This window comes from Microtus oregoni, unplaced genomic scaffold (genome assembly GCF_018167655.1).
Source record: "Microtus oregoni isolate MIOR12 unplaced genomic scaffold, Mior012 000022F_ref0000154, whole genome shotgun sequence".
Classification (NCBI taxonomy): domain Eukaryota; kingdom Metazoa; phylum Chordata; class Mammalia; order Rodentia; family Cricetidae; genus Microtus; species Microtus oregoni.
Genome location: NW_024543081.1, coordinates 16,418,921 through 16,432,597, shown reverse-complemented (window position 1 = coordinate 16,432,597; position 13,677 = coordinate 16,418,921). Strand labels below are relative to the sequence as shown.

The following is a 13,677-nucleotide window of genomic DNA, read 5'->3' as shown; positions in this document are numbered from 1 at the left end:
CATAGTACTTAAGTGTTTAATAAATACCAAAAATAAGTTGGTTGGTGCTGGCACACGTCTTTAACCCCAGCAGTAGGGAGGCAGAGGCATGTGGATATCTGAGTTTGAGGTCAGTCTGGTCTACAGAGTTCCAGGATTGCCATGGCTACACAAAGACCTTTCAAAGTAGGCCCCCCCCCCCAAAAAAAAGATAACTGAAAATAGTCCAACATTCTAAATTTAAATACAGCATTTGAATGACCAGATGTATTTAGGAAAGGTGTGAAGCTTGTAAGACAACTCCATTTGAAATGTCAATATAGTCTTTTCAGTTGCTTCAATAAACTGATTCATGTCAAATAATCAAAGGCAGAATTATGGCTAACTTTACCATTATCCACAATTATAGGATTCTCCACTATAACCTCAAGATGGTTAGGGAAAAAAGGTAACACCAGTAGAATGTTTTTCTCTAGAAGGAAAAGGAATTGTGACATTGAGCCACCAAGGAAAAGGTCCTGCAGATTTACCAGAACTGGGAAATGTATTGTGCAGGTTCTAAGTTGGGCTTCTGACCGCCATGGGTCACAGCTTCTTGTGTACTTTCTGGTGCTGGATCAGGTGCCCGTGCTGGTTGAAGGCACGCCCACACTCCCCACACTCATAGGGTTTCTCTCCCGTGTGGATCCGCTGGTGTTGGATGAGCACCGAGTACTGGCTGAATGCCTTGCCACAGCGATTGCACTCGTAGGGCTTCTCACCGGTGTGGGTCCTCAGGTGCACGATGAGAGTTGCTTTCAGGCTGAAGGCTTTGCCACACTCTGTGCACTGAAAGGGCTTCTCGCCGGTGTGGATTCTCTCGTGCTGGATCAGAGACCTGCGCGCACTGAAAGCATGCCCGCATTCGCCGCACACATAGGGTTTCTCCCCGGTGTGGACCCGGAGGTGCTGGATGAGGTGCGAGTGCTGAACGAAGGCCTTCCCACACTCGTAGCACGCATAGGGCTTCTCCTCCGTGTGAATCCGCTCGTGGTTCATTAGGGTGGAGCGGTGGCTGAAGGTCTTGCCGCACTCACTGCACTCGTACGGCTTTTCCCCGGTGTGCACGTTGTGATGCTGGATGAGCACCGAGCGGTCACTGAAGGCCTTGCCACACTCACTACACGTGTAGGGTTTCTCGCCGGTGTGGACCCGCTGGTGCTGCAGCAGCGTTCTCTTCACGCTGAATGTCTTCCCACACTCGCTGCACCCATGAGGCTTCTCTCCAGTGTGCACCCTCTGGTGGCTCCGCAGGACAGTACTGTGGTTGAAGGCTTTCCCGCACAAGGGGCACACATAGGGCCTCTCCCCCGTGTGGATCCGCTGGTGCTGGATGAGGTGGGAGAGCTGAGTGAACGCCTTCCCACACTCTAGACATTCGTGAGGCTTCTCTCCCGTGTGGATCTTGTGGTGCTGGGCAAGGTCCGAGCTCACTCTAAAGGCTTTCCCACATTCGTTGCATTCGTAGGGCTTTTCGCCGGTGTGGATCCGCCTGTGCTTGCTGAGGACAGAGCTCTGGCTGAAGGCCTTCCCACACACATGGCAGACATAGGGCTTCTCACCAGTGTGTATTCGCTGGTGCTGGAGGAGGTGAGAGCTCCGACCAAAGCATTTTCCACACTCGATGCATATATAGGGTCTCTCTCCGCTAGGAGCCACCTGGGGTCTAGCAAGTGGGACATTAGGACTTGATACCTGGGCAGTATGGGGGCCAACAGGGGCTGGATTTGGGCAGATGTTCTGCTCTGTTTTGCAATGTTCTTCATTAGCCTCCTTCAACGATGTTTCCCCCAGAATCACTGCTTTTTCGTCTGAGATCAATGGCTGTAAGTTCAAGTTTGTGTTTTGGTTTTCTTCCTTGGTTTTCCATTCTGAAACAACAAATACAAAATGAAAAGGTTAACACTCGCCGGGGTAGTGGATGGGTGGTACATGCCTGTAATCCCATGTATTCTGTCAATTATATTTTAAATAATTCACAGGCAGGAGGACTGTGAATTCAGTATTTAAGTGAGAGCACTTGCCTCTAGCAAGCAGAGCCCACCACAGCCCAAGAAAGTGCTGCTATCAATAAACCATGCTTAACTCTATTATTTTATGTCTAGAATTACTTCTCAAGCTCTCTCAGGCTTTATGTGGATGCAGTTGTCCACACATTGGGCAACATTCTGTTGACTGAGTTTTCTGTCCTGCCCGGTTCCTGCAGTATTAAGTCCCAAAGAAATCATACAGAGGTCTACATTAACTATAAACTGATTGGCCCATTAGCTCAGGCTTCTTATTAACTCTTACAACTTATATTAGCCCATTATTCTAGTATATGTTAGCCATGTGGCTGGGTACCTTATTCAGCGAGGCAGTCATATCTTGCTTCTTCTGTGGCTGGGTCAGAACTGCCAACCAAGCTTTCCTCTTCCCAGAATTCTCCTGTTCTTGTTGCCCTACCTCTACTTCCTGCCTGGCTACTGGCCAATCAGCATTTATTTAAAATATAATTGACAGAATACAGCCCATTGTCCCACACCACTTAACCACTTCTCCATGGTCTTATCTGCAGACTTCCCTGAGTGGGTTGTCATACTTGATGGACAGCCTAGGATAGGAAGCCCCACAGAAAGATGTAAATTTAAAATGTGTGCGCATGCACGGAGGGCGGGGAGGGGGGGCAGTACATGGACTGTGTGCACAGGGAGATCAGAGGACAACTTTTCGGACTTAGTTCTCTCCCTCCAACCCTTATGTGTGTTCTGGGGATTGAACTCAGGCTTGGCTTCCAGGCTTGCATTGCTTACCTTTATCTGCAGAGATACCTTACAACTCCGAAAGTCTCACATTTTTGAAGGACATACAAGGGTCTCTGGCAAGGACCAGTGGGATCAACAACTTTGGGGCAAAGTACAGATTTAGTAAGCTTTGCTGCAGAGGCCAGGACCACAGGCAAGTACAGCGTCAGCTCTTCCTCTTCCATTCCCTTCTATGTCAGGATAGTAAAGAACTAGGTGTTCTTACTCCTTGGAGTGAACTGGTGGGCCATGCATGTATTGGCCCCCCCCGACATGAGGGAGGCTATGGCAGTCCTTTTTGGTTTACTTTATCTTATATGCACTGATGTTTTGCTTGCACGTATGTCTGCATAAAGGTGTCGACTCCCCAGAACTGGAGTTAGATAACTATAAGCTGGCATGTGGGTTCTGGGAATTGAACCCAGGTCCTTTGCAAGAGCAGCCAGTTCTCTTTTTTATTTGTTTTTCTGAGACAAAGTTTCTCTGTGTAGCCCTGGCTGTCCTAGAACTCACTCTGTAGACCAGGCTGGGCTGGAACTCAGAGATCTGCCTGCCTCTGCCTCCCAAGTTAACGACATGTGTGACCTCTAACTGCTCAGCCATCTCTCCAGTCCAGCACATGCATGTCACCCTCGGTTGTGGCCTGAGCTATGGAGTCACTAGATGCTTCTGTTCTCCTAGAGAATCTGTTTTGTTTCTTCCCTCCCCAGGAAGCCTGAAGGCTCTTCAAGAGGATCTATCAATCCCCTATGGCCGACCTCCATAGGCAGCTTCGGCAGTATCTGAAAATTCTCCTCACCCCCACCCCCAGTCTGCTATGGTCACAGTCAGTGGCTTGCTCTGCAAAGCCAGTCGTATTTGTCCTGGTTACTCAGAAAGGTTAGGCAGGAGGATCACTTCAGCTTGGAGAGGGAAAGAAAAAGGAAAAAAATTTCTTTGCAAGATTTCTGTGACGTAATGCTGTGTCCTTGCGGCTGTCACGTGACTATTTCTCAGAGGAGATTGGATTTCAGGATAATGAGATTTTTTTGTTTTGTTTTGTTTTTTTTTTTGATTTTGAGACAGGGTTTCTCTGTAGCTTTGGATCCTGCCCTGGAACTAGCCTTCGTAGACCAGGCTGGCCTTGAACTCACAGAAATCCACCTGCCTCTGCTGGGATTAAAGGTGTGTGCCACCACTGCCCGGCAAGAGAGGATAATTCTTTTTTTTTTTTGTACTTTCTTTAAAGATTTATTTATGGGCTGGAGAGATGGCTCAGCGGTTAAGAGCATTGCCTGCTCTTCCAAAGGTCTTGAGTTCAATTCCCAGCAACCACATGGTGGCTCACAACCATCTGAAATGAGGTCTGGTGCCCTCTTCTGGCCTTCAGGCATACACGCAGAAAGAATATTGTATACATAATAAATAAATAAATATTAAAAAAAAGAATCTTTAAAAAAAAAAGATTTATTTATTTATTTATTTTTGGTTTTTCGAGACAGGGTTTCTCTGTGGTTTTGGAGCCTGTCCTGGAACTAGCTCTGTAGACCAGGCTGGTCTTGAACTCACAGAGATCCACCTGCCTCTGCCTCCCGAGTGCTGGGATTAAAGGCGTGCGCCACCACCGCCCGGCGATTTATTTATTTATTAAACATACAATGTACTGCTGGAAAGGAAAGCACCAGGACTCATTACAGATGGTTGTGAGCCACAATGTGGTTGCTGAGAATTGAACTCGGGACCTCTGGAAGAGCAGCCAGTGCTCTGACCCTCTGAGCCATCTCTCCAACCCCGGAAGGATAATTCTTTTTTTTTTTTTTTTTTTTTTTTTGATTTTTCAAGACAGAATTTCTCCGTAGCTTTTGGTTCCTGTCCTGGAACTAGCTCTTGTAGACCAGGTTGGTCTCGAACTCACAGAGATCCGCCTGCCTCTGCCTCCCAAGTGCTGGGATTAAAGGTGTGTGCCACCACTGCCTGGCTTTATTTATTATCTATACAACATTCTACCTCCATGTATGTCCACACGCCAGAGGGCGCCAGATCTCATTACAAATGGTTGTGAGCCACCATGTGGTTGCTGGGAATTGAACTCAGAACCTCTGGAAGAGCAGCCGGTGCTCTTAACCACTGAGCCATCTCTCCAGCCCCCAGAAGGATAATTCTTAAGGGGAAAATGGCCACAGTGAAACACTGAAGTCAGTCAACCAGTATAGTTGTTGCTACGTTATCTCTTCCCACTTTGAGGGGCGCATCCAGGAAGAACAGGTTGGCTGTGGCTTTCCTGAGACCCTGATGTTACCTGCAGTCAGGGACTCTTCATCTAATGCAACTGTAAACACAGACTTCCAGATTGGACCTGGAAGATCACGTCATATCATTGTCCCTGTTACAATTTTTCCCAAGTAACTTAAATTTTTTTTTTTATGGTTACTGGTCTTTCCTTTCTCTTTCTGTGCCAATAACACCATGCCAACATGATGAATGTTCCTAAGACCCACCGGACATTCTGCAAGAAATGTGGTAAGCACCAAGCCCACAAGGGCAGGAAATAGAGTGGCTATGCTGGGCAGACTAAGCCTATTTTCCACGAAAAGACTAAAACTATAAAGAAGGGGGGATGGAGAGATGGCTCAGCAGTTAAGGGCACTGAGTCCTCTTCCAGAGGACCAGAGTTCAATTCTCAGTACCCACATGGCAGTTCACGACTCTCTGTAACTCCAAGATCTGACACCCTCACACAGACATGCGTGCAGGTAAAATGTCAATGCACATAAAATAAAAATAAACTATTAAAAAAAACTACAAAGAAGACCACGCTGCGACTTGAGTGTGTTGAGCCCAACTGCAGATCCAAGAGGATGCTGACATTTTGAACTAGGAGCTTTCATTTAAAAATACTTTTTATTTACTCTATGTGTATGAGTGTTCTCTGCTTGCATGTATGTCTGTGTACCACTTGTGTGCCTGGTACGTGTGGAAGCCAGTAGAGAGTGTAAGATCCACTGGAACTGGAGTTTCAAAGGCTTGTGGGCTGCCATGTGGGTGCTGGGAACTGAACTCGGGTCCTCTGAAAGAGCAGCAAATGCTCTTAACTGCTAAGCCATCTCATCATCATCCCAAGTAACTATCTGATGCTGCTATATATGTCATAATATTAATATTTATTTATACCTTTGTCTGTTGCTGACAATATAAATGATTTTTATTATCTAACAATATTTCTAGAAAATCTCTTTTTCCAAGTTAAAAATCATATAAACTTCAAACAATACTTTTCTTTTTCAATCCTTATAGTTTTGTTGTTTTTTTTTAACTTTGATTTATATAATACATGGTACCTTAGTACAATATTTCACAGGTCAAGGGATAGTAGATTCTTTTATACCCGAGATCACACTTCCAGCTCTTCACCATGAGTATCAGGTTGAAAAATTCCCCTTTTATACTAAGAGCCTTATTCTAAATCAAGTAACCCAGGCCGGGCGGTGGTGGCGCATACCTTTAAACCAGCACTCAGGACGCAGAGACAAGCAGATCTCTGTGAGTTCGAGGCCAGCCTGATCTACAGAGTTCCAGGACAGGCTCCAAAGGTACAGAGAAACACTGTCTCAAAAAACCATAAAAATAAAATATTCCGTAGCCTCTACAGGGCTCAGGATCCTGTCCTCCCTCCTCTGTACCTAGGCTCACCTCCCTATGTAGTTTCCTACCCCACCTGCGCTTCCTTCATGGACTACTGCTTGGCCCAGGCCCTCCCAGTCTGGGGACATTCTGTCAGAGGAAGAGTGACAGAGCCCTTCCCTGACCAATGGAAGCTTCTTCCATCAGCGGCTCCGTCTGAACTAGATTATACCTGCAGTGGAAGCAGGATTAATTCTCCTCACTCACCGGAGTGGCCACTTCCCAGGCCCTGGCTCGGCTCAGTGTCCTGCCCATCCAGCACCCATGGATCTTCTCCTCGCTCCAGCTGGGAGATCACAACAGGCTTGGATCCTGGGAGTCCTGCTCATGAGGAGGGAAGCCCCTGGATTATACAATATTTGCTAAAATACTCCCTTAATCCATGCTCTATGTGGGCACAGGAAAAGGACAAAGCTTCCTTTCTGTTGGAGCTGAATCCCTGAGGTGAGCAAGCCCCAGGACCAGTCTGCTCCGAGTGCCTCTCTTCCCAGCAGCTGTCCCATCTCTGGGAAACCTCCGACCTGAGTCCAGCACACAAAGACAAATGGAGCCCATGGAGGAGCCTTACCTAGCGAGACCACATTGCCGTAAGTCTCCATCATCACATTCCGATAGAGGCCCCGCTGAGCAGGGCCCAGGCGGGCCCACTCCTCCTGGGACAGCAGAACAGCCACGTCCTCGAAGGTCACCTTGACCTGGAATGGCCAGATTTTTAGTAACTTCGTGCCTGACAGGTAGTACATCTGCCATGGGGAACTAGTAGCGGGCCCCATAGAGTCACGTGAGCTCAGGAGAGGCAGTGATAGATGGACTGCTTGGGCACAGAAGGAGCTTTGGTCAAGCCACTGAATAAGCTTTTGGGACCACTCACCTGAGGTCCTGATGGCAGTGGCAGAAGTCCAGCTGCTGCCATCTTGGCGTCTTAGGTGTGTAAGGACAAGAGGAATCAGGATCCTGTGGGGCTGAGAAAGCCAAGAACACATGAGAGTCCAGTTCCACAGATCCTGACATCTGTGTGTGGGGGTGTCCCTTGTCAGGTAAAGTCAGTGACAGGCAGGCTGACAGCTGGGCAGTGGTGGCGCACGCCTTTAATCCCAGCATTTGGGAGGCAGAGACAGGTGGATTTCTGTGAGTTTGAGGCCAGCCTGGTCTACAGATCAAGTTCCAGGACAGGCTCCAAACCTACGGAGAAACCCTTTCTCGAAAAACAAAACAAAGCAAAGAAGGGCAGGCTGAAGTTAGACTCCAGGAGCTGAAGCCCTTGTAGTTCTGCTCTGTCTCCCCAGGCCCACGCTCACATTGGTATTCTCTAGTGCAGAGTCCTGAGCAAACATCTGGTTCCTGGGCTGTCCCCATCTAGTAGGCTTAGTCAGGGAAAGTCCCACTTGAAAAATGACAGGGAGCCAGAGGTTGTGATATCTTTGTGAGTTCAATTCCCAGCAACCACATGGTGGTTCACAACCATCTGTAATGAGATCTGGTGCCTGCTTCTGGCAGAACACAATATACATACTAACAAACAAACAAATAAATCGAAAAAATAAAAAAAGTACTTGTTACTTTTGCAGAGGACCCAGGTTTCTGCCCAACTTCAGTTCTAGGAGATCTAATACTTATTTCTGGCCTCTATGGTCTGTTACATATACATATGAAAATAAAATAATTTTTAGAATGATAAGGATCTCTAAGCATCTACCTATTGTTTTCTAAGGACTTAAAAGTTCCAGTCTTTCACAGCCTAGACCACTGGGGTCCCCATGAGTGACTGATCATATCTATGTGGGGAGCCAGTGAAGACTGGTTGCTGGCTGGCTCACCTTGGCCTGGCCTATGGTCCTGCCTGCTCACAAGGACAGTAGCTCCTCAGGGCCCTACATGCTCTATACTCAAGGCATTCATATGGCTCATATGAACCTAGAGGCATTAAGCCATGCGATCTCCCAAGAAGTACTCCCTCCAAAGTGGGAAGCGGGTCATCTACTTCTGTGGAAAACCACAGGCTCGGGCCCTTGCTTAGTCTTAGATAGCTTCTGTGCTCTGATGTGGGAAGGGCTCAGCCTATGGATGGGCAACACAGGTCTGAGCATGGTTATGCGTGAGCTGAGTCTGGAGTACCAGAGGGTCCGGGACCTGAAGGATGTCTTGTCTCACCACTTGGCGGTGGAGGGGGTCCTGGGGACACACCTTGATAGACAGATGTTTAATACAGATAAGAGGTTGGGGACAGAGAGGGTCTGAGAGCAAGCCTGTAGCAGATGGGTTCAGTCTTCTCAAGTGTTGGGCGGGAGCATCTATAACAGTGAGACAGAGCCAAGGTTGCAGCCAATGGCAGATGGTACTGGAAAAAATGGGGAGCAAGATTATAATCTATCCTTTCAGGTTATAATCTGTCCTTTCGGGTTATAATCTGTCCTTTCGGGTTATAATCTGTCCTTCCGGGTTATAATCTGTCCTTTCGGGTTATAATCTGTCCTTCCGGGTTATAATCTGTCCTTTCGGGTTATAATCTGTCCTTCCGGGTTATAATCTGTCCTTCCGGGTTATAATCTGTCCTTTCGGGTTATAATCTGTCCTTTTGGGTTATAATCTGTCCTTTTGGGTTATAATCTATCCTTTCAGGCCTCTGGTTCTCTGATAGTGAAATGGAAGCTGATCATGGCTCCTTTCCCCTGTAGGTCCAGCTATTCAGAAAGGTGGAGGCAGAGGATCCTCAGAAAAGACCAGGTTGAGTTACATAGTGAGATCTTGTCAAAAAAAAAAAAAAAGGGTGAGCATCATGACCTGCACGGTTGGCTTTCCACAAAGCCCAACAACCTGAGTTCAATCCTACTACCCACCTTGTAGAAGGATCTGGGTTCAATTCCTAGCAGCCACATGGTAGCTCACAACTGTCTGTATCTCCAATTCCAGGGAACCCTACACCCTCACATGCACATACATGCAGGCAAAACATCAATGCACGTAAAAATAAATAGATTACTTTAAAAAGTACCAGACAAAACCAGACTATTTAGAAAATAATCTTGAAATAAGAAAGCCCTTTAAAGCATAGCAAAAAGCCAAAATACTTTAATAGAAATGATTTGCCCATAAAACAAACAAACAAACGGCCAGCTGGGCAGTGGTGGTGCACACCTTTAAACCCAGCACTGGAGAGGCAGAGTCAGGTGAATCACTGTGAGTTCAAGGCCAGCCTGGTCTACAAAGTGAGTTCCAGGATAGCTAGGGCTATTACACACTTGAAATGATTACACTTGAAATGGATTAAATAAAAATGCTGCGGATCCTCAAGTAGCTGCAGTGGCAGAACTGCTGCAGGTCCCCGAGCAGTGGCAGTGGGCAGTGGGTCCCAAGACAGCCAGTCCCAGGCAGAGATGGAGCAGTTCCCCAAGTGGGTGCAGCAGGAGAGACACACAGATGAGCATGCCACGAAACCACGCCGCAGGTCTCCGAAGGCGATGGGTGAGAGACAGAGACATGGATAGGCATGCCATGCAGAATGAGATTGGATATTTATTTAGTGGGTTATGGAGGGGGAAGGGAGAAGGGGAGAAGAGCAGAGAGGCAGAGAGAGAGAGAGAGAGAGAGAGAGAGAAGGGGGGAAAGGGAAGAAGTGGGGTAAGGCAGAGGCTGCTTCTTTGGGAGAGAGCCGGAAAAGGAAGAGACTCAGCTGCAACCAGGAAGGAAGATCTGCCTGCCTCAGCAGACAGGAAAGGGAGTGGGCGTGGCTTGCCTCTTAAAGAAACAAAACAGATCATTACAAACCTTCCCTTGGAAAACAAAAATTACATAAAACAAACAAACAAATAAAACCAAAGAAGACATTATCTATCTATCTATCTATCTATCTATCTATCTATCTATCTCTGAGACAGGGTTTCTCTGTAGCTTTGGAGCCTGTCCTGACACTAGTTCTTGTAGATCAGGCTGGCCTTGAACTCACAAAGAAAAGATTCCCCTGCCTCTGCCTCCCGAGGGCTAGGACTAAAGGCATGCACCACCACGGCCCAAAGGAGACATATAGGCAAGTGTGTATTTTAATATACACAAAAAGAACACACGCTGGTTAATCTGAATGGGAATACAAACAGCTAAAAGACAAATGCAGAGTTTTCACGTTCACCAATAACAATCGAGAATGGAAACATCTTGATGGCAAGAACGCCCCAGGGACTGTCCTCTGCATAGGATGGTACAGGTGGCTTACTAGCCCTAGCCTATAAACCTCATGCCATTTCTCTGTGTCCCCCACATGGAAATTCCCAGTGTACAATGTGGCAGAACTGATGCTCACACAGCTTTAAACAGAAGCATCTATCTAGTAGGTGGTAGAGCCCACAGGAGGTTTCTTGCTATATTAATAACAGGAGTGTGCACACGCACCGGCAGTAGTACTTGCTTCCAATTATTCTAGAAAGATACATGTGTTCTCACTGACAGGACACTGGGCAGGCATGTAAAAGAATCCTTGTGGGCTGGGGAGATGGCTCAGTGGTTATTCTGACTAACGTCCTCTGACCTTAGGGAATACTACACCTCCCTCATACAAGGCAATTATTGTACCCACAACTCAGCAAGCATGTGGAGACCAGAGGACAACCTCAGCCATGACAAGCTCAATAGAGGCCTGAGTCTCAGTAGTTTTCCCTAAGGAAATGCCAGGTTCCAAGAAAGACCACAAACTGAGACCACCCAGGAACCACCCAGGAATAGACCATCCAAAGGAAATTCTTAACATTCCAAAAATTGTAGATAGAATCACCTGTCAGCACACACCCATTGGCTTTTCACCAGGACACCCTAGACAAATGTCAGCCAATCTGGGGTCCCGAACCTTAGAAATCCCTCACCCCCCCCCACCTTTGCTGCTATAAAAACCCAGCCCTACCTGTGCTAGGGGCTCTCACCAACACGTTGGACACCAGGAGTCCAAGTTTGCAAACTGTGTAGAAAAAGGCTCTTTGCTTTTACATACGGGACTTTTTTTGGATACTTCGAGGATCTGGGCATAACAAGCATATCCAGTTTTTCAAACGTGGGTTCTGGTGATCTGGACTCAGGTGTTCAACTGAGCCATCCTCTTTTCCCGGCAATATCATCTTCTGTTAATATTTAAATGGGGGACCGAAGAGAGGGCTCAAGGGTTAAGAGCACAGGTTGTTCTTCCAGAGGGCCTATATTAGATTCCCAGCACCTATGTGATGGCTCACAGTCCGTTCCAGGTGACCCGATGCCCTCTTCTGGCTTCCGTTGGCAACAGCCATGCACATACTATACAGATACACAGGCAGACGAAACACAAATACACATAAAATAAAAATTAAACAGGAAAATGCCATGTTAGAGAAGCTGTTGCCACCCATTAAAAGGGGCTATTTCAGAGTAACAAGAAAGCATCCGCAGAAGAACAAATTCCATAAGAAGCTGTGCTATGTGGAAGAGGGCAGGGCACCTTCACTTTGACAGGAATCAGCCTCAGCTGCTGAGGATGCCACAAGGGTGTTTGCGCGGTCGATAAGACCGTGCAAGTGACTTTAAAACCCTGTACAGTGAGTGGACCTGACGGCAGGGAGGATCGTGCTAACCCAGGACTTCCAGGGCAGTCTGGGACGCGGTTATTTCACAAAACCTCATCCGAATCCCAAGCTAAACCAAATTAACTAGCCACTAAGAAAGCTTATGCACATCAGAACCATCCATCCCGACCCAGGCTGGTGGGAGCCACTGTGTGGGGTCCAGGGGAGAGGGGCCTGGAGAGTCCGAGGGACTGGGGCAGAGGGTGCGGCCTGGGGCCAGCAGCCGGGCCGCAGGCATCCATCGGGGGAAGGGTTGGCGCACGTGAGGACGCGGAGCTTGGGTGCGGATGAAGGAGAGAGTCCCGCGCATCCAACAGAACGCCACTCACCATCTGCTGCAACCTTTCGCCCTGTGGCTGCAGTCTCAGCTCCCTAAGACAAAGGGGCCGTCCCGCCCGGTCTGCGCAGTCGTCAATCCCAGGGGACCCCGCCCCCGTCCCCACCCCCCAGTCCTGGACCACAGCGCCTGAGGGTCGGATCGTCCGCCTTGCCTCAGGCTTTTCTTGCCAAAGGACTCCTGGCCTGCGCCCCCGGACCACTGAGAGCCGAGGCCTCCGCAGCGCCTAGAGAGACCGCGCCTGCTCTTTGAGGCGGCGGCGGCGGCGGAAGCCGGCTCCCACTGTCCCTAGAAACCCGAGTACCTCCCCCCCTCCCCTCCTCCCTGCGGCCCCTCTGCTCGAGGGGGCTTCGGTCACTTCCGCCAAGCTCGTGCTTGTCTTCTAGCGATTGCCCTGGTAGTCAGGCAGCCAGGAGGACTCGTCCTGGAACCCATCAGGTTGGCTCGGGCTGCTCGGGTTTATGGTATAGTATGTGTTTAGCTGCGTAAGGAACCGTCAGTCTTCCGTCTTCAGCAGCAGCACATCCTCTAGCCTCGGCAATGTATGACTATTCCAGTTGCTGCTTGTGTTTGCCCCACTTGGTATAAGCGGTCGTTAAAAATGAGTTATTCTAGGACTGGAGAGATACAGCAGTCAACGTGCTGCGCACGCCCGAGGATCCGAGTTTGATCACTATTACCCATGTGGAAAAAAAAAAGTTGTAATCCCAGATCCCAAGACAGATCGCAGACACAAGGCAGATGTCCAGGCCTTTCTGGCCAGCCAGACTGGTTAACTGGCAAGGTCAGGCTGCCGTGAGCCTTTTCAAAAAAACAAACCATCAAGGCGGATAGCTCCTCGGATGGCTCTCTAGCCTCACATGCACACATACTCTCTGCTGGAAATTCAACTCAGGGACCCTTGTACGTTAAACACAGGGTCTCCCATTGAGTTGCACTGGATCCCACCCCTCTATTATGGTTTCATTTTTATCTCTCTAATTGTATTAGTTACTTGTCTTCCTGTTGTGACAGAATACCCAACAAAAGGGAGGGTTTATTATTTTTAACTGGTTATTAGATGTGGGTTTTTGTTTTGTTTTATGGTTTTTCGAGACAGGGTTTCTCTGTGTAACCGCCCTGGCTGTCCTGGAACTCATTTGAGCTCACTGGGATCTGCCACCACACCTTGCTAGATGTGTTTTTTATTCTTTAAAGAATGTGGTTTGGCCCAGTGGTGTTGCACACTAATCCCAGCAAAGGCAGGATCTCTGAGTTCATGACCAGCCTGGTCTACAAAGTGAGTTCCAGAACAGCCAGAATT

At 48.1% G+C, this 13,677-nt stretch overlaps 1 protein-coding gene across 1 annotated transcript; it reads right to left on the bottom strand.

Annotated features, from left to right (window-relative positions):
* Positions 1–12,511, bottom strand: LOC121461183 (zinc finger protein 250). The gene is made up of 5 exons (XM_041672086.1): positions 12,367–12,511; positions 7,333–7,423; positions 7,030–7,156; positions 6,669–6,782; positions 1–1,889 (listed from the first exon to the last, which is right to left on the bottom strand). The coding sequence occupies exons 2-5, from the start codon at positions 7,372–7,374 to the stop codon at positions 565–567; spliced, it is 1,608 nt and encodes a 535-aa protein (XP_041528020.1). The 5' UTR covers positions 7,375–7,423; positions 12,367–12,511; the 3' UTR covers positions 1–564.
* Positions 12,512–13,677: the final 1,166 nt, after the last annotated feature.